At 38.5% G+C, this 24,683-nt stretch overlaps 1 protein-coding gene across 1 annotated transcript in view; it reads right to left on the bottom strand.

Moving 5' to 3' along the window:
• Window positions 1–2,295: 2,295 nt before the first annotated feature.
• LOC138112520 (gamma-aminobutyric acid receptor subunit pi-like) overlaps window positions 2,296–24,683 on the bottom strand; it is a 46,982-nt gene continuing 24,594 nt past the window's right edge. The window contains exons 6-10 of the mRNA XM_069019780.1: window positions 24,364–24,446; window positions 19,736–19,873; window positions 9,598–9,750; window positions 8,530–8,723; window positions 2,296–2,949 (exon numbers count right to left, since the gene is read on the bottom strand). Of these exons, the coding sequence (XP_068875881.1) occupies window positions 2,638–2,949; window positions 8,530–8,723; window positions 9,598–9,750; window positions 19,736–19,873; window positions 24,364–24,446 (880 nt within the window). The 3' untranslated portion in view covers window positions 2,296–2,637. The remainder of the gene's footprint in view (window positions 2,950–8,529; window positions 8,724–9,597; window positions 9,751–19,735; window positions 19,874–24,363; window positions 24,447–24,683) is intronic.

Here is a 24,683-nt window from a genome sequence, read left to right on the forward strand (position 1 = left end):
ACACCCTTCACCTGCCTCAGGTTCCTCATTGTACATCTGCCTCAAGTGATCTCAAAATACAACACTGCATTTCTGAATTGTGAGTCTGAGAAGGTCTCTGAGTAGAAAACATTGAAATAGAAGTAAGGAACTCAACTATCAACCAGAAAATGGTTGCCAAAAGTCTAAGGTCTTTTCATCCGATATGAAACCAAAGACATTTTTTTCATTCCCTCAGCCTCAACTTTGGCCCCTGCTCTTATCACTGAAAGAGACATCCCCCTCTCTGATTTTCCTCTGAGTGTAGCATTCAGTGAACTGTTTGTGAATGCCACATACTTATGGGAGCCTTTCTGACTAACTCCAAGGGATTTGGGAGTTTCTAGGGACAGAAACTATGTTTGAGCAGGATAATTCTAATGCTGTTCTTCATTCTTCATACACTACACTGGAAATCTGTTGGGAACATCTTTTACAACGAAGTCACATTGAACCAAATTTTAGTTTTGAAATTAGCAATTAATTCAGAATTGTGCAAAGCAGAATAATAAATAATCTGGCTGTGCAGTCAATTCTTTTGTGAAAACATGGGTGACTTCAGTGTCTAATGCTGCTTACAATTAGCACATCAGTGGGAAAATAGACCCTGTTTTCAGCTAGTGCACTGTAAATAAAGTTGCTTAGACCTTCAATAGATTTTAAAAATAATATTTAAGGTGAATTGTGTCCAAATTAATTGGAAGCTACAAAACTCTAAGTGCTTACTTTATGGTTGCTGTAAATGTAAATCCCAAATTTAGTGTTAACAAGAAAGGTAACTATTTGAAAAGATTCAGGAACAATGTAAACTTCAAATTAAGAAACCAAGTACAGAGATTTAACATTTGTGTTCTGCAAATTTTATGGAAGTAGATTGGAAAGAAATCTGTGAGTCCAGTTTCACACCTCCAAGAAAAGGTGTCATACAACCTGTTCCTGAATAAAGGGGTTAGGGTTAAATATTCAATAGCAGAATATTAAATTCAAAAAATAGATTTTTTTTTTTTTTTGGCTTCTCATTAACAGGCAGTCTTGGCTTGATTTTTTTGAATATATTTACTATGACTAGTAAATACTCTGTATTTACTGCGATAGTCAGAATAGCCACAAGGTACAAAGAGTCACTAGACTGTTCTTGAAGTTGCTTTACCTCAATAAGCCTTGCAAAAGCCATTGCTAAGAACAGCAGAGAAACAAATTTTCAGTAGTCAACCTTTAGAAAATAAAAATACTGAGGGGATTTTAGTGACCTAATAATTGTCTACCAGTGTGCAATGATTTTTATGGATTTAGATGTGAACAAGGGCATATCTGTCTCATGCTGGTATTTTGCACTTTCCTCCTTCTTACATAATGGTGTTCTCCACAGGCAGCACCTGGGTGAAAAGGTGTGTCCAAGACTGTCCATGTTGGGGGAGCTTTTTCAATGCATTTCTACATGTGCAGCAAGTCTGAGCAACAGAAATGCCAAGATACACAGTGTATAGAAGCAGAAGCACACATTTATACCTCTATATGCAACAGACACATATATTATGGTCAGGAAAAAGGTATAATAATAAGTGCCTTTAAACTTCCACTCCGCAGTATAGGAGACAGGTTTGTAATATGTGTCAGTGAAGTAACCACTTGGAAAGACTGTTAAGGTTTTTCATCACCTGTAACCATTCTCTCATGTGGGTCATCATTTTATCTGTGTAAAACTTTTCCTATTTTATCAAGAGCTATCACAATTCCAGGGTTTTCTTTTCTATTCAAGAAGCTTTTCACCTTTATGTGAAATGTTTTTAATGGTATGGGATTCAAGAGGAATTTACTAAGCTGAAAATTAAGCCTATCAAATTTTTCCTCTGCATAATAGTTACCCAGGCAGTTGTGACTGAGCAGAGTACATAGTACAAACGTCAGGATAAATTGCCATATTCCACTAAGTAGTGGCAAACACCTAAGCAAGTCCTCACTCAGGGAAATACATCCCTCTGGATGTAAAACGTTTGGCTCCAGTCCATTTCTATAGTCTGCCCTGCACTTACTGAGAAAAGCCATTGATGTCTCTGGGAGTTCTGTCTGAAGATGAAGAGGAATCTCAACATGTATTTGTGACCTTCCAAAGAGGAACAGATTGCTTGGTTTGTGTTGGTAGCTCACGTCTTCAAAACTGTTTCTTGCTACATAGCAAAACCACTTTGATCTGCAATTAAACATTTTCTTATATAATCTGGAAAATTTATACATTATTGACAAAACTAGAAGGAACTGAGTACAGAAAGCAGAAAAGGAAAACAATATTTCATTTTATTTTTACATTTATTCAATGCAGTTCAGAAACAAGTATAATATAACTCTTATTTTACAAAGTTGACCATTAAATATTTAAAAAAGGACTTACTGGCCTTTGATAAGTAGTTTTGTATGGGACATGCATGCTAATAGGAAGCCAGTTTTGGATGACAGACATTTAAAAGCAGAATAGTGACTTAACAAAATTTTCAAACACACTTGAAAAGATGGCATGTCCTTTCATATCCCTTTATCCAAATGTAACTTCTCAATTTTTCTGCAACTTGCTCTCCCACATCCACTTTTTAAACTTTAAACAAGTTTTACAAAATAAAATATTTATAAATACAAATAATACACCCAATAAAGTACATTAATTATGATGAATGATAATGGGAAAGAGAATCTGGCATAGTTGTCTATGTGGTAAGGATTTTTAACATGGAAGCAATCAAAGATACAGAAAAGTCTTTTCATTACTGACATTGCTGAACTACACACACTGTGTTGACTTCTCTCCCTTTGTCTGTCAGTGCTGGTTTGTCTGCTTTTGTTTGAATTGGTCTTGTTCATATTATCAGGGGCACTGCAACTGTTTGTCACTGCTGCCAGGACTCCATTCTTCTCTTCTTCAGCATCATCATCAACAATCTGATAGGGAACAAAACAGCAGGTACTTAAGTGTATGTTTCATCACCTGTTTACTTTAGAGCTGCAGCAAATGGGATTTTTCTTATGACTCCTCCTCAATCTCACTCCTCGACTTCAAGGACAAGCACGTACATGCACCAGACAGCTCCTTTCTGCTTTCAAAACCTCCATTTATGGGGAAAACATTGGCTTAAGCAACACCATACAGCAAAAGCTTTTGAAGGACTCTCAAGTAAATCTGGATTTGTTGTAAATAAGAACAAGGAACTTTACCTAAAATAGCAGCAGATCCCTGATATGCACAACAGTAAACTGTCTTCTGCTCAGGGCAAATACTGGCAAAGGTTAGTGCCCAGAAAGTGTGAAAGCAAAGCCCCAGCCTGGAGATGGAGAAGGTGGGTGAGCTGCCAGACCAGCCAGTTGAGCTGGCTGCACCCCAAATCAAGCACCCCAGGATACAAGACACTCTCCTTGTGTGCAACTGGCTACTTTATTCTGGTGCTTCGTGATGAAAATCAAGTTACTTTAAAAATAAAGAGGGAGAAGCCCCACCCACAGCTGATTTAATACTAAATAGCTTGTGATATTTTCTTTCAAGTCCTGAAACCCCTGCTTTAAGTTCAAAGTTATGCTAGGGTTAAGAATATTTTTATGTGCTTCACTGCATCAAGACAGGTCTTTGGAGAATGTTGTATAAGCCTTCTGGTGGGTTTTGTTTCTTTGATTAGAAATGGCTCAGAGCCATAAAGTTCATGTATGAAATCTTCACCCTTTGAAGTCAGCGGGTTTTCTGTTCCTGACTCAGAGGACACAGGATTAGACATCAGTTGCAGCTTCAGCTCTAAAACTTCCTTGGAATTTCTGGGGTATTTGGCTTGGTTTGGGATATTGCAGAGACACCAGCAGAAACAAGCTACAGAGATTGGCTCCAATTTGGTATCTGAACTAAACCTTATTATGCATACTCGGATGAGGGGTCATTTTAATTCAGGTAGGCATACATATAATTTTAATTTTCTCCTATTGATTTTATTACCTCCCAAATCAGTAGGTGGCATAAATGTAAGACAAGTCTAAAAAAATTATTTGTGAAATGTAGAATGCAGAATCTCTTTCTTCTGACCAACTTGCTTTTTTCCATTTGCACCATTAGAAGAAACAGTTTCCACAAGGACAAGCTTTCAAAAGGTTAAGATGTACATCCTTATGTGCAGCCAGACAAAAAGCTCATTTAGAAATATCCCAGCTATTAAAGTCAAAGAAAGCTCATTAAGTCACCTAAGTGATCTCCATGCTGGTACAGAATTGCTCCTCTGCCCAGGATACATGTGTACAGCATGAGCCTTGAGTCTTCCTTCATCTAAAATTACTGACACTCTTGGAAATTAAAGTGGAGTCTGGACAATGTCCTCAAACTGCTGTGAATCAGTGAAGCAGAACAAATGGAGCTAGAAAAGGGATTATTACAGCTTTCCACTTTCAATCAAAAAAAAAATCTGGGATATTTTATGTGAGAGAGATAAATGTAGCTCAACACAACATATCATCCTAAAAATACACTGACCAAAAAACCTTGTCATCCTCCACCTGGCCTCCCACACCTCTATGCAAAAGGCTGGGATAAAAATCTGCCTATAAAGCATTAAGACGATCAATCCATAAAACTTCAGTCTAAACCTTAAATAATCCCCAGGGTAGTACTAAAATTCAAACCTCGAGTTTTAACTTGGGGCCTGACTCTGTTATAAATATCTCTCTTCTGCTTCAAAAAGTTCAGGCAGCTGAGGGGAGTTCTGGGGATGGCAGAGGAGCCTTTGTCAGCAGACCCTGGCACTTGAAATGAGGCACCAGAGCAACAGCCTAATGAATGCACTCTGCACTTCAAAAGTAAATAAAATAAAGGAACCTGATAGAAGAGTCCTGACTTTTTTCCCCTGCTTTCATTTTTCAGGAGGGGGGGCATGGGGAGGGGGTGGGGGGAAGCAGAGAAACATTTGTACTTCAAAGCCATCAGGATTTGGGGCATTGCTCACTGTAAGAGTCTATTTTTCTCTCTGGTAAGGCTGGCTACAAGTTGTTCAGAATTAGTTTTATTTCAGAGCATGAAAGGACATTGTGTACGTGCCATTTTTCCTTCCTCACAACTGCATGTGAGCAGTTCCCAGGAGGCTGATGTGTTATTAGGCTGTTCTTGACTCCTTTCAGCTCCCTGAGGGGCAGCTCTTAACTTAAGCAGAAAATACCGTAAGCGGTGCATATGTACAGGATTCTGTTTGCAGTGCAACAAGGCAGGGCTCTTGCAAAACACTTACAAAAGTGCTGTATCACACTGCTTGAAAAGGAGAAAGGAGAGAGCTAGTCTAGAAGAGAGCCATACCTTCTAGTTTATAAAAAAACTGCAGTCTTATAGGGTGGGTTTATCAAGGGACTTTTCCAGATTGTTATGGAGAACTGAGCATGAGGAAAGACTAAGCTGGTTTACATTATATCAATAAAAGAAATTGTGTTTTGAGTGTTCAGCTCTGACTCCAATTTTAAATGTCATACTAAGTTTTTTCGGGATGCTAGCTGTCAAAGAGGAAATGGCAGCTGGCACAAAGGGCTCAGTTTGGATACCAAATCAGTACCACCCAGGAAAGATGCTGTACATCACCCAAAAAGCACTGTATATGGCACCTGCTACTGTGGCTGCTGCTTATACTAAGTGAAGTGTTTGCTGACATCCAAGAGCCAGCACAATTGAGGAAAGTTGTCACTTTTACTGGATAATAAAGCTGCTCAAGTTTAAAAATATTTCAGCCTGGAGTGTTGCACACCTGGAGCTTGTGTGGTGCTCATAAAGACTGCATGAAGCATGCACAGAAATACCACAGAGGCTGAACACCACACCTGCAAAATTATTTTCAGTTTTCAAACTGTTCTCCGTCCTGCCTTACAGGTGGAGGTTTAGGTAAAAGACAGAGGAAGTCCAAGGAGGATTTCTCTGCTTTATGAGGGCACAATTACTGTCTTTGTACAAAAGAGAAGAAACTCAGTAGAGGCAGCCTCTCCTGTTAAGCAGCCTGCTGTTCAGGAGCTGATGTGAATGGCGCATTCTGCCCGACTTTCCTTGCAGCAGGTGGTTCCTCTGCTTTTGCCATTAGTTTTGAAGCTGTCTCCATGGGTCCTGTTTCACATGATGTGACACATTGCAAAAGCATGGATGTGATGAGCTCTTTCACCTGTTTATGTTCTAAACTGGAGATCTCAGGGGCTTCAGAAGGGTTTGAAATGCCAGTGCCCAACTTTGTTAAAGAGCGAAGTGGAAAGCAAGTGAGTACAACTAATTCCTATACAAGAGAGAGGGTGACATTTCCATTTCACCTCCTACGTTTATTTACATAATTCTGAGTGCGAATTTTCTATCAGCTCACATATGGGAATAACAAACTGGGAAGTGAGATTTCCAATTAACCTGTGTCCACAAGAGGATACGATAATGAGGACAACACATTCAGAGTGACGATACTTGCACATAAATTGCTAAGTACCTGCTAGACAGTGGCATGAGGTTTTAGCTGGTTCTTTTGTCCTTGTGATGTTTTTGTTTTTACAATGAGAAATGAGAAATACAAGTCAGGTGTACTCTCCATGACACCCTGCTCAGTAAGTGGTGCTTGCCCTTGGCTACAGTAGGAAAAGGACATGACAGGCATTTTCCTTATTCTACAGAGTATCAAGCTGATACAGGACTAAACAACTGTTCCTTCCCTTATATCCCTCTATCTTTGTGTGGGCAAGAAGTGAGTTTGGCTTGCTTGCTCACTCCTGATGCCCAGGAGAAGGCAGAAAACATGCCTGAAGTGAAAGACTATTCCTTTTGGTCATTAAGTTCATCACAAAACTTTTCTTTCTCATTTTAGGGCTGTACCTCACTTCCATGCACATATTTGAAGTCTACAAGTTCCCATGTCCACCCCATCTGCAGGCACTAGTACATGCTCCAGAAGAAAGGGAATCTGACACAGGCAGGTGAAGGCAAGGACAGAATAAGTGCCCTTCACAGACACAAAGATGCTTAATCATCCAAGCACTGAAACACTCTACTTTCTTACCCAAACCTCCAAGCTTTTTTTTCCTTCTCTATGAGCAAAATGACAACCACTTACTTCACAAGATGGATATGCTCACAGGGAATTGTCACTGACGTTTCCTTGCCAACAAAAATTACTTCCAGGCTTTCCACTCAAATCCTCATTCGAAATGAGTGTTTGCCCATTTGCAGACAATCCCCTGATAGATGTTATCTCATAAAACCCACTGGGTGGTTCAGCTTTGTGTCCATTTTGCAGTCTTTCTTCACACACCTAGGCCCAACAACAGCTTTTAACATATTCCTGTGTATTTACAGGACCTATCTTTCCTCCAAACAGCCAAAATCTTGTATTAATTGATGAACTGTCTAGACATAAACACCACCACCCCCCCCCCCCCACCCCCCCCATATTTCCTGATCTTCAAAAGGTTTTGAAGCTCCTCCACTTGAGCTCAATATCCTGTTTCTTGGGTCTATTGAGGAGCTTTGCTTAGGCATTTGTGATACTCTGTTCTAATTTGGCTTAAACAGTTAACATCTTTCTTCTTCTGGACGTTTATCCCTACAGCACTCAACCTAACTTCTTTCTGCCTTTTTTTTTTCTTCCTGTTATTCTCATTTTCCATGTTTTACTTTTTTCTATTAATCCAGAAATTTCATAGGCTGCTTAAAATTTTCTTTTCTATCATGCATATTAGATTCAGTTCTGTAATTAAAAGCTGCAAGACAATCATCTTCCAGCTTCCTTGTGAGTTCTTTTTCCTTGCTTATGAAAGCACTGCTGTACACTGGAGATGGAAGATGTGACAAAACTTCTTCATGAACCTGTCCTGATCAATTCAGCAACCACCAGACTCAAAAATACCTATGTCGATTCCATCCATTTTTATTTTAAGTATATTTCACAGTATTTCAGATGTGTGAGAAACTCTTCAGAGCCACAAAAAGGGCTGCTATAATAATGAAGCAGAAGGGAAAATGGATCCCAGTCTGACTTCAGGTGCAGCTGTTGAAAGAGAAGGCGTGAGCAGAAGGCTGCTGGGACCTGATACACCCAGCACATGAAGCCGTCTGCCAGGAGCCTGACTCCTGTTCCATGCATGTGCAGGTTTCATAAATGGAATGTGATCAATTCTTTTTTTTCCATGTTGCAATAGGATCAAGTCACCAAGCTCAGCCTAATTTTTGAACTGTGTGAGTATGTGCCATTGCCTGGGAGACAAGAAGTGCCTGTGATTTCTGTGATACATCCAGCACATTGATAAATGGCCATAAAGTCCATGCCAAAAGAGAGAAGGAAGGGGACTTAGGTTTGTTTGATCTCTTCCAAATAAGCTCCAGGTATACAAACTTTTTTTTTCTCAAGATTATTATGTTTCCCTGTCCTAATTCTAAAAAAGAAACTCCCTTAAATACATCTACCATTAGTGCTAAGAGAATTCATTCTTTTTAGCAGGTATCATTTAAGTCCAGTTTGTAGGACAACAGCCAAATAATTAAAATACCTTTGGAATTTCCTTCGAGCTGAGTTGATGCAGAGTGCAGAAATGAGTCACAGCATACTCTAACAGTGCTCCAAAGATGAAGCTGAAGCAGATACCAAGGTATACATCTATTGCCTTGATAAAGCAATTAGCGTTTGGGAGTGAAGTCCTGGCTCCCATCATCAGTGTTGTCATCGTAAGGACTGTGGTGACACCTGTGGAATGCAAAAATACATGTTCTACTGTAACACAGATGGCAATGAGGGCCTCTACTCCAAGGGCCCTACTGCAGGAGAGTTTGCCCTGAACCTGAAACTTCTAGGATGCCATAGCATTTAATGGGTCATGTTTTAGAAAAAAGACTTTCAAATAAGCTTGTGATTCTGAAGTTAAATGCTTAAAAACAGTAATGGAAAATGTTAGCAAAGCTGAGAAGACTGAAAATTAAAATGAGAGAGATTTTGGTGTCATGGAATATATATTTATGATTAACACATTATTTTTGCAAATCTATGCAAAAGCTCCCTTTAAAATATCCAGATATCACTTTGCTCAGTGTAGTTGCCCACTGGCCTCATTCAATGTGAAATCCTTCTTTATTCCCTATTCTGTAGGAGTGTTTTTTCCATCCCACCTGCAGCATGATCAAACCTGATTTGCATTCTTTCCCTCTCAGAATATCCTTTATTTGAAATTCATTATATTTAATCTCTTATAATTCTCTTATTATTCATGTTTTAATTAGTATGTATCATTAGACCTCACAAAAGCCTCACAATTCTGTCTGTACATGCCATGTATTTGAATATGTTTAAATTATTTCCAAAATGACAGTTTTTTCCTTTGCTTTCAGCAGCCTCCCCTGCCTATAAGTCTCCTTCCTGCGGCTGCCAAAGGCATTTTTCCTAGTTAAAGAATAGCAAGGCTTTGAGGGGAATCCATGTGGTGTGCTGAGTATGGCAAATCCAAAAAGTAATTCCATAAAAATAAGAAGTGTTTGCAACTTCAGGAAATGGATGCCAAGTACATACAATAAGGAAGGCATCTTAAGGATTCAACCCTTGGTTTGGGGTGGTTTATTCTTCTCACCTATGCAGATTCTGGCTGGAACTGATGACTGGCTTATCCAAAACGATACCCAGGAGAGCACAACCAGTAGGATTGATGGTACATATGTCTCTAATATGAAATACAAGATGTTTCTCTTGAGTTCAAAGTGAAACACAAGTTTTGGGTAACGTCCTGTGGAAGGAGCAGGGGAGAAAAACATTGTGAAGGTGCAATTCATGAAAAGATCATTGAAATAACAACCTGTATTCATTTTGTGCACTACAGTGCAGTAGAAGCTTAACAAACAAGCTTGTAAAAATTAAACACGGCACTGAAAAATTCAGATTGAAGACTCTGGACTGAAGGAAACAATCAAATATGTAACACTCAGTCACCATATCCAGAGTTTTATTAAAGGCACCTTGAATTGGAAGTTAAATGAGGATTAGTAAAGGAAAAAATAAATCCATCAATGCATGAAGAAGATGTTTCATTATACAACACTAGGCAAGGAAATTTGAAATCGCATATGGATTCAGCTGTCGTTATTCATAGCAATGAATGAGCTACTACATGAACTAGTGTAGTAAGAATTGTCATTTCATGAAGTTGGCATGGGTTCTTACTTTCATCTATCTCACATATCCAGTTTATTTTGCTTTTCTTTTCATTTACTATTGCTCAAGATGTGGATTGAAGTTACCTGCTCTGATATTGCTGACCTACCTCTTATATTCCACTTAAAACCAAGCAGTATCTTTGCATCCTCATTATCTGTTTTTCCTTCATATTAGTGCACTACAGTGTTTTTATTGCTCTGAGAAGTCTCACTGTTGTGGCACAAATGGTTTGCTTCTAAGTGAGTGATTTCCAGAAGATGAACTTTTGGGATCTCAGAGTCAAATACAAAATTGTGTTTCATGAGGGGAGAGCATACTTGTAAGCAAAGCCTGAATTTGTTATCCAGTTCACTAACTGAGCAAAATTTGGCTGTGTTGAAGCACAGGATCTGAAATTGTTACCAGTTCAATGCATTACAGGAAAGCAAAATATTGCTTTTTAAATGGGCAGAAAAGACTTCTTGTTCTGAAGTTCCAGGTTCCAAATTAAGTGTTCTTAAGTTTTTATGAAATCATTTTAACAACATTTGCATGTCAGTGAAATATCAGTGAGAGACTAATGCTCTGTGCTCAGACAGCTCTGCTTCAGCTTCAGCTATTTTAGTACAAAACCTGTTCTCTGGCACCAATGTTTGCTTCCAATGCTGCCTGCTGCGAGTCAGGACAGAACTACAGAACAGTGAATTCACTTTAGCAACAACAATATAGGCACAGACAGGCTATTTGTACATCCTTCAGGTGTGCTGTGAGACACAAAGAGGAGCACTTTTAAAACCTTCAAGTACAAGCAGTGGATGCCAAGAAATGTCTTATTGCTCCCAGATGAGAAAATGTATGGCTAAATTGCCATTTTTAAAACATTGTATACACTGCATCAAGAGAACAATAAAAGGATTTGTAAAACCAGAAAGAATTGCAAGATTATGTAGTCTGACCCTAATCACAAGCCTCTAAATTTCCTTAATTATCCCTTGCTTTGAACTCAATCATTTTGGCTGGAATAGAGCCCACCTTTCACACAGACATGAAGGCTTAGTCTGAGGATATCTAGACATACAGCATCCACCATTTCTCTCAGTAAATAATTCTGTTTGCTAAGAATGAATGCCTAATTTCTAATATTAACTTGTTTTCCGTTTTCTGCCACTTTAACCGTCTCTTCCCTACTGAACCAAATTGTCCTCTCATAGTCAGTTCTTTCTCCTTCCAAAAGTAAAAATACACTCTATTTAGGGTTCTTCTTTGTAAGTTCAGTATATTGAGATCACCAAGTGTCTGACTGAAAGAAAGGATACCAACATTACACTTAAACTATCTCCATGAGGCGAGAAGTACAAAGATGTTTTACACCATTATCATCACTTTTATGTGAAAAGAGGGACCTTACACCTGTGTACCTCTGCCAAGGCTGTGACTTTTACCAATACAGTTGTTTCAATAAATGTCATTTTGCTCACCAAAACTGATTTTAAGTGTAGGCAGACCAAAGTAAAGCACTCAAAAGTTAGGGAGTGAAAAACTTACAGATGACTGTGCAACCTTACTGCCTCTGCCTGCACTCACCGGTGCTCTGAAATGAGCACAGTGCTGTGGAAAAGCACTGAGTGTGTACAACAGAAAACTACAGCACAAAGCATGTTTATATGGATGCTGAGAAAGGCTAGCAGCAAAAATTTTCCAGTTTTTCACTGCCCCCTGTGAAAATCTCCATTCTCACACAAACTAGCTGAGAAATGGTTCGCTGTTTTGTAAACTACTTTGCAGGTGCAGGTTGCTGTGGAAATACTGTGGATATTGTTTTGGTTCACTGAGAATAGTATTTTGAAATGGGTGTAGTAGCATTCAGCTCATCAATCTGAGAGGTGAATGGTCAAGTGACCAATAGCCTTAGCCATTCTTGCGAAACAAGTTATATAAAGGAGTTTGTAATTAATTAAATAATCCCATTTTACCCCGGACTTGGATTCTGTGGCGTTCTTGACACTGTCCCTGCAGACAACAGCGACATGTTTAGGGAAAGAGAAACGGATACTCCACAAAAGCTGTTTGTGTTGTGCTTTTGTGCTGACCATAGGGAAGCACGTGTAGCCACATGCCCAGCAAAGGGGAGTGAAGAGACAAGAACTCCTTTCCTGCAGAGTGCCACAGGCACTGGGAATTCCTGTGGTTCAGCCTTAGAAGAACCAGCTGTTAGAAGGAAAAGTCTGAAACAGCCAAACAGCCATACAATAACACCCTCTCCTTGTTAGTGCCCTACAACTGTATCTCTATTTACCTCAGTATAAAAGTCAAGTGTGTACATGGGAAGTTAGTTCAAAATACCAAACTTAAAAGCCACAGTTTGCCACTTTGCTGCAATTTCCAAGTGTAGAAAAATCCTTTGAATATTCTGGTGTTATTATTTTTTTCTGATGCCAGAAATTTCTGAAGTAATATGAACAAAGAGAAATAGAGATGTAACAGCTTCTAGCTGAGTGGCTTTTTGGGGAACAACAAGGAGGCATTTCTCTAACCTTAAGGCTTTCTTCTTGCCAGAATCAGAAGACACATCATGGACATGATAATAATAGTGTCAGCATTTCTCTAAAGAGTTCAGAAGAGCTTTTATAATGGAAATTTTGAAGCAACCTATATATAGAATTCATCAGAGCTCCTCCTGTAATAAACTGAAAGAAGCAGTAGTCGAGAAAAAGTCTTCAGTGCATACTTATCATGCTAAAGGAATGAGCAATGGGATAAAATGAAGATAGGGAAATATTGCAGTCCCATTTTTATCTATACCACACATGTACCAAAAGTTATCTTCTGTAAAAAGAACAGATTTGCTGCTCCTGTTGCGTGAGCTGCATAGGAGAGGGTAATGCTGGATCTCATTGCCTTTGACTGGCACATCTGAGACCATGGTGCTATCAGCCAGATCAAAATTGAAAGAGGTTCATGCAATCCTAGTCCTGACTTTACTAGGGTTAACTCAAGTACAGCTCAAATTAACTCCTCAAAACTGTCAAGTTTTCCCCTTGCTTGACAACAAAATACTTGCATTTAAATGAATGTATATTTCTTCATTCAGGTTTCTGGCCCATGATGAGTGTTACCTCAGTGTGAGACTGCTCTGATTTAAATTTGCTAATGTGATGGAAATAATTTCTGTGCAGATAGCTAACTGCAGCAAAGGCACAGCATTAGCACTTACCAAAGCATTGAATTACTCTGTGTAACAGTTTCTCAGATGAACCTGAACTTAAATGACTGTCAATATATACAATCTAAACACGCCAGAATAGAGAGGTGAGGTATTCTCAGACAGAAGGTGAGGTATTCTACTTAACTGACCACACAGCAAAGGAACATTAAACTGAATAATTCGGGGTTTATAGAATTTACCAGAGGGCAGAAGTACAGAACTAGACAGTAGCTCTACCTTGTAGATGAAGAACAAGCCCATAGAGCAGATGACTGTCTCCATACCTACTGTAACCCTCTCTACTGCTAAGTACCCTAAAAAGTAGAAGAAAGTCCAGCTGAACATTTTTATTACAGTGTCATAAAAATTATACCAGCACAGGCTCCTTCTCAGTAGCTGAGCAGGTCTAGGTCTAGGTCTAGGTCTAGGTCTGTCAGATCTTTATGAAGGCAATAAAAACTAGTTTATGTCATTTTGTAACCTGCCATTGAAGTTTGGCTTTTAAAATAATATTCCAATTTACAGTTCTGATTTTCAAACACTTTGTATAGACTTGCCACTGGTGATTCTATCAGCAGTGACTATTGCTGCACTTCTTGAGAAATAGATAAGCCTAAATAAGCTTCCTTTTCACCCTAGGTCATTCATTTTCTGATTATCCCATTTTTCTATAGCATCTGTTTCCAGCTGGTGGCAGAATGCTGCATCTCTGCTCTTTCCTGCAGCATCTCTGGCCAGTGAATGGTCCCAGCAGAGGCACCTAAGGAAGGACTAATTCTCTGTAAATATTGTCAGCCGTTCCTAATTTCCACTCCAGGCGTTTTGGGATGGGACCATCTTCCCACAACCATTTCTGCTGAACTCTACTCCAGTAAAAGACTGCTCCACATCACTCTTTATGTAAGAAGTACTTTGGTGTCCTGCACAGGGGTGTGCAGCCAGGCACAAAGAGCATCCTTTTCTCTCTCATGAATTATTTATGCTGACCCCTTGGGTGTCTGCTAAAATGTGTGATGTACAACTCACACAAGCACGTCAGTGTAAATCTACCAATGCATCATTTTCTTCTCTTCTCGTGTCTTTTAAGGGCAGAGGATAGGAGAGCCTAAAATAGATTTTACTGGTTTAACTATACACTGAAAATGTAGTTTTCAGTATAAAATTTTGTTATTGCTTGGTTACAATAAACATAGGCAGTGAGAAATCAGTATGTCCCCACTTTTACACAATAAGTAAGTTGTGCAATTCTCCAACTGTTGCAGGATGCTAAGGATGCCAATATATATTGCTAATATGTTATTACAGCTCCTTTTTCCCTCCCTCAGAGAAAAAACAGTCTTCTGTCCTTCTGTCTAGATCTTGTAAACTACCTCTTTTCTTACTTGCTTTTCAGAGGTGAACTAAAGGAAATGAAAGCTCAGGCCGGGCTTCTCAACATGTGTTTCATCTTCATGGAAATGCTTCACAAAAAATAAGCTTGAAATTCAGATTTCTTAAGAATGAAGCAAACCCTTTCGTGTAGTGCATGTGTGCACATATATTTATCCACTTAGCTTACCTACTAAAAAACCAACCAACCAAAAAAAAAAAAAAAACAAACAACCCCAAACAAACAAATGAACAAACCCCCCCCCAAACAAAACAAACAGAAAACAGAAAAAAATTATGCCACAGAAAGTTTTCCAAGTGTTCAGGTGTACTTATGTCTATGCTATAAAGAACTTCAAAGGAGTTAATAAAGATTGCTTCCTAATATCCTTTATATTCTTTCCTCTCACTGCATTTCCATATAGGTTTATGTTACTGTAACTTTTTCAAAATTTCCAAAATTGTTTTCTTTCTAAACTGTTCTACATTGCAGAAGTATCTCAGAAACAACTCATGATGGAAAACTTTTCAGCATCAACTCAGAAGAATGCTACGAGCTCAGACAGGTAAATTGAACATAACATGGTAGCAGATAGATATTCACAGGTAATTGTTTGAATCTTAGGTGATGCTGACTGAAGACTCACCAGGTAAGATTATTACTGAATACAGTTCTGGGATTCTTTGTGAGCCCTGTATGGCAAAAAATATGTTCTCAGAAACAACAGTTGGAGAGCAATTGCAGATTATAAAAGAACTGATAAATGGAACAGGGAAAGTTATTCAGTGTGCCATACCTGAAGAGAAGAAGTACTGAAAAACCTAGAAAAACTTGATTATTAACTAAATAATCTCCTGAACCTTGGGAAATTGCAGATGACCGACCCTGTAGGGCAAAGCAAGGCAGTGCTTCTATTTAGAGAGAGACTGTGATGAACATGCACTCTTACACAAACTTTATATAATCTATGTACAGTTTGTATACATTTTGATTTCAGACCAATAATTATAAATGAGAGCAACTCCTCACTGGCTCAGTTGTGACATCCTCCCTGAGAAGCTGATAACCTGCAGTGGCCAGGGAACCACAGAGCTCCAGCACTGCGCAGCCACACAAGGGCTGACAGGCCTCTAGCCCAAGGAGGCTAAAGCAGGATTTGAGACAGACATGACAACCCTGGCAGTGACTGCAGACAAGAACAGCAGCCAGCTCCCTTTGCAGTCTTTTTAACAGAGCAAATAACTTGTCTTTATGCATCAAGGAGTAGAGACTTAACTTATGCTTCTGTCTCTTCTTTCCTTCTGTTCTGCCAAAATAATACCATTTGAATATGCCAATTTGTTGACTTTAAATTTTCAAAGTGGGGACGTGCACCGAGAGCCCTGCCTGCCTGACATGTCTCTACTGCCTTCTGGGCTGAAGACTCAGCATTAGATTAGACCTGAGCAAGCTGAGCCTCTTCACTCCTGCTGCTGCCGAGGACTTGACAGGAGGGCTGAGGAGTGAGAGCGAGACTTAAGGAAAGATGCTGTAAAAAAAGCTATCAATAGCCAATTAGCATGAAGTTTGAAATTACATTTTTGCTTCTTTCTCCAGCTAAAAATAGAAATTGAGATTAATTAGCTTTTGCTTGCTGTGAAAGTAGAAGCATTTATCAAGTGGGAACACATGGGGTCTGTCCTGTGCCCACAACTGTTCCCTAACATGATGACATACCAAGAGTGTGTTAGGAGTGGAGTTATGTTAGCACATTGGAGAACAGGATTAGAGTTCAAAAATATCTCACCAACTATCCTAACCCAAGCAAAACAATGGAATTCAACCAGTATGAGGTCCTGCACACAGATGGGAATCACCAGCTCCCAGAGCTCAGGGAATATGTGGTTACAGGGCAATAAAGGAGTCAGAGAACTAGGAGGAATCACTAGCTGAAGATGGGCAAAAATGCATGATGATTTTCTGCAAGAAAGACAAATATCAGCCTAGAATGGATAAAGAGGAACAGATTTCATGGAACACATCAAGTAACCCCTTCCATCCTCAGAGGATATCTAATGGGAACAGGGTACCCATTTTAGGGTGCTGCTCATCAACAAAGAGATGATAATTCAATGGGAAAACAATAGCAAAGACAGTATATCTAGAAAATTGCTTGTATGAATTTAAAAAGAGGAAAATTGTTGGTCTAAGAAAAGATAAAACAGTCTTGAAACAGTGAAAAGACTGCTGAAAAATAGCAGGACATTTTTCTTCAGTATCCACATAATGGGTTTGAAATGCAGCAAGGGAGATCAAGATTAGACATGAGGAAAATATGCATATAATAAAAACCAGGAAAAAAAAAATCATCTAGGAAGGCTGTGAAGCAGACACTTTGGAGGTTTGTCTGACTTACTCCTAGAAACATCTGTCAGGAAGTAGGCTGCAGATATAGATGACCTTGCCTTGTGACATGAGAATAGATTAAATGAATTTTTAAAGAGTATTCCAGCCTTATTGCTATGATTATCTTTACAAAAAGCTACACTGTAACAGTCCTTCATTGCTTTTATGTTTTTCCAGTAAGAAAAGCAAGCTTTTCCTATTAGTATTTATTACTCTGAGAATGCAGGTGGTGTTGGCTGGACAGCTAAAATAAAAACCCAGCAGCCACGGATGCAGATAACATGGTTTGGGAGTCCAAGAGTTTATCAGTGCATGAAGAATGAGGACTATAGTTAAAGACATGTAGAGAATGGTTCTCACAATTAAATTACCCACGTCCAAAATGAAATTGTTCTGTACCAAAACAAAATCAACACCAAACCCTAGCCAGCAGTCTAGCTAACATTATTCAAAGTGACTTACTATTATGTGATTACAATAATGTGATTACTATTATGTGATACATGCTGTTCTACAAACAAGATTAATCCACAGTGTCCTTTTCTTAAATTTACTGAAGTTACTTATGCAGGAATTTTGCTGACTGCATTTTAAATTTGGCTCTGTCAGTGACTGTACGTGAACTTGGGTTTTGCACTGCTGTACAATATTTCACAGCAGCTGTACTGTCTGTTCAAGTTCACAGAGTATCAAACCCTGATTGCTTTTTTTGCTGTGTTAGGAAATATTACACACAGCTCTTCTCTCATAACTTCAGCTTTAGCCCTTTGAATTGTAGTGGTTATAAATAGCTGTTATTTATCATGTAATTGTTATTTATAAAATACTCTCATATCTATTAATGGTGCTGAGGAAATGCAAAGCATAGTTTTTCATTTCAAAATTGATTACACAGCTCCACAATCTGGTTGTTTTTTCTTTTAATATGGCCTACAGTAGGCACTGCTTTCCAAAAAAATCTGTAGAAAATAGCACCTAGTTCAGAATGACTCGGTAGAAAATTAAGAAGATTAGGAGATTTAATTTTAAAAGTACTGCACAGCACTTGATAACACGGCTTTCTTGAACAGGAGAACTGAAACAAGCAGGTGTGAGAAATTTTAATCGAATTAAGTTGCATGTGTTAAAATGTATAATTTAAACAAAAAGTGGCTTTTGACTTCACACATATGATTCCTGCCAACACAAAGGGAGGAAGACAGCATCACTTACTGGAAGAAGAGTACAGTTCATCTGATCATGCATCTTCAACTCTAATTGGCAATTGGTCTGTTCAGTTAAAACAAACAAAACTAAAAACCAACCAAAACAAACAAAGAAACCAAACAAAACAACCAAACTTTTTTTGTCTTTAAAGTCCTGATTCTGTGATAGAATGTGATACAAATTAACCAAGTTCTTCTTCCATTTTCCTGTATGGTGAACAGGTCCTAATACCCTTCTGGGCAGAACAGCAGTAAAGGATTTTTCTTCTTTGATTGAACCTGATGCTGCTTACCCAGAAGCTGTAAAGAGGAGCAGGGCAAGCAGATGTCACTTATATAAGTAGCAAGAAACTCTGTGACCCTAGAGCTTGCTGGTATGTATTTAATTTCTACTTTTACATCCATTTAGAGAACTTTGATTTTTTAGCCTGAATTACCATCAGAAATTAGATCACAAGTTCCTCTGTGCTGTGTTATTAAAGCAGAAATACCCAATAATGAAATAGAGAAACTATATTTCTGTGATTCAGAATTGGAAACATATCCTCTGGGAAACTGCAGTTTTGAAGGATGTGTGTGTCTTGATTTAAAGATCACCCCTTGAGTGGGTGTGCTGACTTGGGCAGAAGAGAAACCAGGTACACACTAAAGAGCAGCAAGGAAAGACCTGAGAGCAACTGAAACATAAAGTTTTGGCAGGTCTTGAACTCTCAGAAATCCCTTTCAAAATCTCCAGAAAACAAACAGGAGCACACTGTTTCCTGAGGTTAGGTCCTGCAGTTAGAGGAAACTTTCTGCAGCAGTTTCCTAAGCTCGGCACACGAGCAGGTCTGTGGAAACACTCCTGACCCTTCCCTGGGCAGAGGAACCTCAGGTCGAGCACTCTGCTCCCTGCTGCCCACCAGGCTTGGGCAGAGGCTGCCACAGAAACTCCTACAAGCAGTAGCCATGAAACTCAGCTTTCTGCAGCTGTTAAAGCACCCAGCATATTCTTGGAATTTCCACAGATGAATAGAGGCTTTTGACGTGCCTTTTAAAGCCAGAATGACTTATAAAGAATGGCTGATGTGAGCTGGGTTTCCCGACGTCCCCGGTCTGTGTCCAATTTAAATGCCCAATTATATGCTCCTCTTCCTTCACAAGAGCTCTCCCTGACATTATGTGGAAGGAGCAGTAGTTTCTTGTTTAAATTGCTTAGATAATGTATAGCCTCCAAGAAAATGCTCAGTCTTTACATTAGCTGGGTCTCTGCTAGTAACATCTGGAAAAGTATTTATGGCTTCAAGAATGTAATTATTAGAACATCAAAACTGTAATCCTAACAGAAAGCAGTGTGCTCAGTTCCCTGATGCTGCTCTGTTTCCAAAGCCATAGTCCAAACTGCACCTAGAAAGTGTTAAAAGGGTGGTTTTACCTGTCTCATACACAGCTTCAGATACAGAGGTAAAGTGGTCTTCTACTGTGTACTGTGCCAGCTGGAGTGTGTCCAAACCTCGAACTGAATCATTGCCTCTGGTCCAGTAAAATGTGACATCGTTGATGTTATAACCCCCTGTAGTGACACACAAGCCAACAACAGTGTTTATTTTACACAATAATTAATTTGTGTTGGGCACACTTATGGTTCAGCTCTTTCTTATTCCTGTGCCTGCAAGTACAATTAGACATAAACAGTGATGGGTTTCAGCAGACTGCAATGCTTGTTCATGACAAAATGTCCAAGAACATGCTAAGTCTTGTAGGTTAAAAGCTGACATTACTGGAGGTGGTCTTTCCATATCTTCTATTTCAGTACAGATGACAAACTAATAAAATAGATTAGTACCACCTGGTATGCTAAAGGCAAAATCTACCAGGCTCTAAGAAAATAGAGCTTTTATGAATTACAGCACTTGCCAGCATTTTGACTACACATGAAATGTGCCATGAGTTGCATCCCAAGATGCTGTCTCTCGGTGCAGTGCATTTGGTCCCCATTCCCATAAAGATGAAGGGATGAGGAGAGCAGCAGAGCTGCTGCTCACTGGTGCTGTGCTCCAACCTGAGCCTGAATCATCACCTGGGACAAGGTTTTGGCTTAGGAGCTCAGATGCTTGCCAAGGACACCAGCTTAGAAGCTGATGTTTCTGCAGGCTCAACAGCATGGCATGCTTCAGGGGCCCCAGGAGGTTTCCTCTTAACCTTCAAGTAGTAATTAGGAGCTGGATGAATCATCTATCAGAAGGCAACTGTATTTTGCACACACTTGTCAATGTGCAGCACAATCATAACTAAAATACCTCTGTAGCTTTTCCCCATTATATAAAAGGCAGCCACTTTACAGACTAGTGTATATGATTAATTCAAGATTATGTTAATGTAATTTGCATGTTAACAGGGAGCATTTGAACATCTTTTTTCTTTAGCTTACTTAGATCAATGATTCTTGTATTTGACAGATTTATATTGTGCAAGTTAATAGCTCAGCTTAGGGAACAGAAACATGAGCAGATGATTATTTTTAGACTTCAGTCGACTGTAAGTAAATTACAGTGAGACAATAATGCAATACACTGAACAAGGCTATATGCTGCAAAACAAAGCAAGCTCTAGAATCACAGAAAAAAGAGATGTATTCAAATTTTTTTTAAGTGCCTTTTAATATTTTTAAGTTTTGGGGGTTTTTCTTGCAATGATAAAAATGGAACTGATTTCTCCAGCCATCTCATGTAGGAAAAACAGGATTTCAGAAATTTTATTGTAAGGAAACACTGGGCTGGTTACCTATTAAAATGACAATATCACCTGAAAATTCTTTCTCTGCTCATTCTTTAAATGTAGATTTTGTTTTCACTGTCACTGGCAGTTATATGAAAAGGTATCATGGCCTGGAATCTTTGCTCACATTATCACATTTATAGCAATTAAAGCCGAAACAATTTTGTGTCAAAAGACTAAGCCAAAAGCATATGCATCCAAGCTAAGTTTTCAATTCCCTAAAACCACATGCTGGGAAATTTCCCAGATTTGTGAGATGTAAAATAGAAGTAACAGTTTCTATAAACAAATGATTGCATTGTCCTTAGTCAAAACAAGGCTCATAGAACCAGTTTTTATGCATGACTCCAGACATGGATTCCTTTTGCTTCCTTTCAGTATAAATGAACTGCAGACATTTAAAAAGTCCAAAGAACTAGAAAGTACCAAAGTAAATTCCGTTTTGCTTTTATAAGATATTCAGCCTTCCAAGTTGCATGAGACAGGAGAAGTTTTTGGTGCCCACATGAATGATAACAAGCATATCTTGAAACACAGGTTATGTTGGTTTTGTTCCAAAATATTCTCATTAGCTGAACAATTAATAGGTTTTGGTGATACTTCCTATGAAAATTCTTTGGGAATAATAATTGCAAAACTCTTAAGAAGAATTTTTATTCAGAGAGCCTTCCCAATAGTCAGTAAAGTTAAATAGCACAGTGCTCCCTCTGTGCAAAGTTGTTCTTTATTCAGGGGATTAATATTTTACTAATTATAAAACATTTCAAAAGTTTATAGAGACAAAACCCTTAAGCCCATGTTATTTGGCTTTTACAAGTAATCTCTATTCTCTTTATGTGACACTGAGTTTTTATCCTAACTAATTCCTCAAGCCCAGAATGTCTCATTCCTGTACATTGTTGATACAGTATGAGCTGCTAATATCAACAGGGTTAACTACAGGAATAGTAAATTTGGGATTAAACATTCATAATGCCTAATACAAATTAGTTTCTTTACCTTTCTGTTGCTAATTTTAATTTTCACTGATTGTCAAGCACAAGTTAAGTGCCTTCACATGGCTCTTCACTGAATAAATGGTAAAGGACAAGTTCAAAAAGGAAATAAAATTTCAGAGATGGGCCCAAGACGTGAATATGTATTTGATCTGGAGGTCTGTGTGGGGGAAAAGTGAGGACAAGCCCTTCAGCCTAGCAAGGATGTGTGGTGGTGTTTCCTGCCACATGGCAGAGAGCAGGAACCCCCTCTCAAGCAGCACCAACCAAAACAGGAACCCTCCAGTTTCCCAAATGTCACAGCACCCGTATCAACAGAGACTCAGAGTGGCAATTCTCTGTTTCCTGACATATGCCAGCATTACCTTCTAAAGGGTTGCAATAACAGGCAAAAAAATCAAGAGTCATGTTGGCCAAAATGTGTTTTGCTATGTAGAAAGTATAATTAAAGTTACTAACTAGCAGTAGCAGAATAGTATGTTGTAAAGGTCACTGGGGATGCTTCAGTGTAAAGCCATTACTTCATAATATCATGACATATTTGTCTTTATATAAACAATCTCTTAATAAAAGCCTAACACTTTGTTTCAGCTCAAATATTTGCTATAGATTTTACATTTTATTTATAAACATCAATATTTGTGCAGATGTGTGTGCATGTCTGCATTCACAATTTCTAAACCCAGGTGATGGTCTTGGCAAGCAGTATGCTAGGATGGTGACATTATTCATCTGTAAATTAACACAGATTATCACATCCGGAAAAAAAAAACACAACATCTCCAGCCTACCCAAAAGAAATGATTGCAGTGCACTGACAAAAAAAGGCCAGAGCCCAGGGCACACTCTTTCTTTTTTGTATTTGTTGCTTCTATCTGTTTTCCTCAAAACTAAACACCAAAGCAATGGGAGCATTTGTTGTGACACGACTGTGTTTTCCCCTTGGACAGGAGACACTTGTGTGCTGTTGAAAAAGCAGATGGAATCAATCTGAAAAATGCTTGGTTTTAATTATATGGGGAATTCTCCTTTTTATTTTTTTTAATCCTGTCAAATAAATTGTAAATTCCTGTGGGATATGTATTTCATTCTGGAACTAGAGAAAATACTAAATGACTCATTAGGCAGTACTGTTGATTTAAATCCATACACATTGATTTACCAATGTGATCTTCCAAAGGAAAATAAAGATAAATCCCAATTCCAATTCAAATCACTGTTAAACTGTTTGTTAAACAGATCTCATAAAACTGCTTATTCTAGAGGGATGCCTGTGTGAAGAAGGTTTTGGGTTCATTTCCTTTGTGTTTCTGTCTAAAATGAAATTTTGTGGCAATCTAATTGGTCATTACCAACAAGAGGTAAAGAACACACACACACACACACACACTCTTCTAAAAAGATACAGAAAAAAACTTTACAAGTACTGAAAAGCCTTCCAAAATATTTTGAGCATGTATTGACATATATTTTAAATATCTATTTTCGTCTTACAGAATCAATTATCTTTCTATGTTATCCCATGCAGAAAAATCCTTTTCTAGAGTCTTGTCATCTGAATAACAGCAAACATTTAACTATAAAAATGCATGTTTGGGTGTTTGCAAAGTAATCATGTCTACAAAGTATTAGAGAACCAATTTCAAAGAAAATATGAGGATATTGTTTGATAAAATGAAAAAGGGTATTTACTCTTGTCCATCGATCGGTGACATTTTTTCCCAGGACACTGACACAGAGACAATTAAACAAGTCAGAGCAAGATCTGTTACTATCCATCTCAGAACTGTCCATGCAGTAATTTTTTTCAGTATGAAAACAGTAAATTATAAAATATGAAGTATATGCCTTACAAATACACCTTATTTTAATTTCTTTCTTTCCTAAAGGAATTTTATCTCAGGGGGAAAAAATTACATACTGTCTGAAAGGGAAAAAAAAGTAATCTCATCTGTGCTAGAAAATGCCTGCTCACAGAACTCCCTCTGAAGACCAAGAGAGTAACTGCAGGATGCACTGCAAACCCAAGCCTGTGAGAATCTCCCGGGATTGTGCTTAATCATTAATTAGCACTGCAGCATTTCAGTACTGCCACGCTATTTTCAGTGATGTCATGTGCACACGTGTGCACACATTTTTGCACACAGATCCTACTGGAATTCAACAGGGACTGGTCACATAATGTCCCTTGCCTTCTGTGAAAATTCCAGGCAATCTGGTAGTATCTAGCAGAAAAAGATCACATATATTTTTCTAATTGTATAAAAATAATAAGGATTAAGTGTCTTACAGCTTTCCAGTTGCAAAGTACATGTCTGCTTATCCATTGGATATTTAGTCAGATCCATGCTGCATGAAACAGTTGTGGTGATCCTTGGGAAAAAAAAAATCAGTTTGCTAATTATTAATGGGACAAAATTGCTCATCAGTAAAAATAAAAAAAACATGCCATGCATCCTGCTTGAAATGATATTTTCAGCCTAATATCTATTGTGAGGGGGGGAAAAAATCTATTATTTACTGGTATCTAATGTACAAGAGTAATAGTATCCCAAACAGAAGCCACTCCAGAACAACTGAGTTAAGTGGCAGTCTAAAAAGGCCACCCTT

This window comes from Aphelocoma coerulescens, chromosome 6 (genome assembly GCF_041296385.1).
Source record: "Aphelocoma coerulescens isolate FSJ_1873_10779 chromosome 6, UR_Acoe_1.0, whole genome shotgun sequence".
Taxonomy (NCBI): Eukaryota; Metazoa; Chordata; class Aves; order Passeriformes; family Corvidae; genus Aphelocoma; species Aphelocoma coerulescens.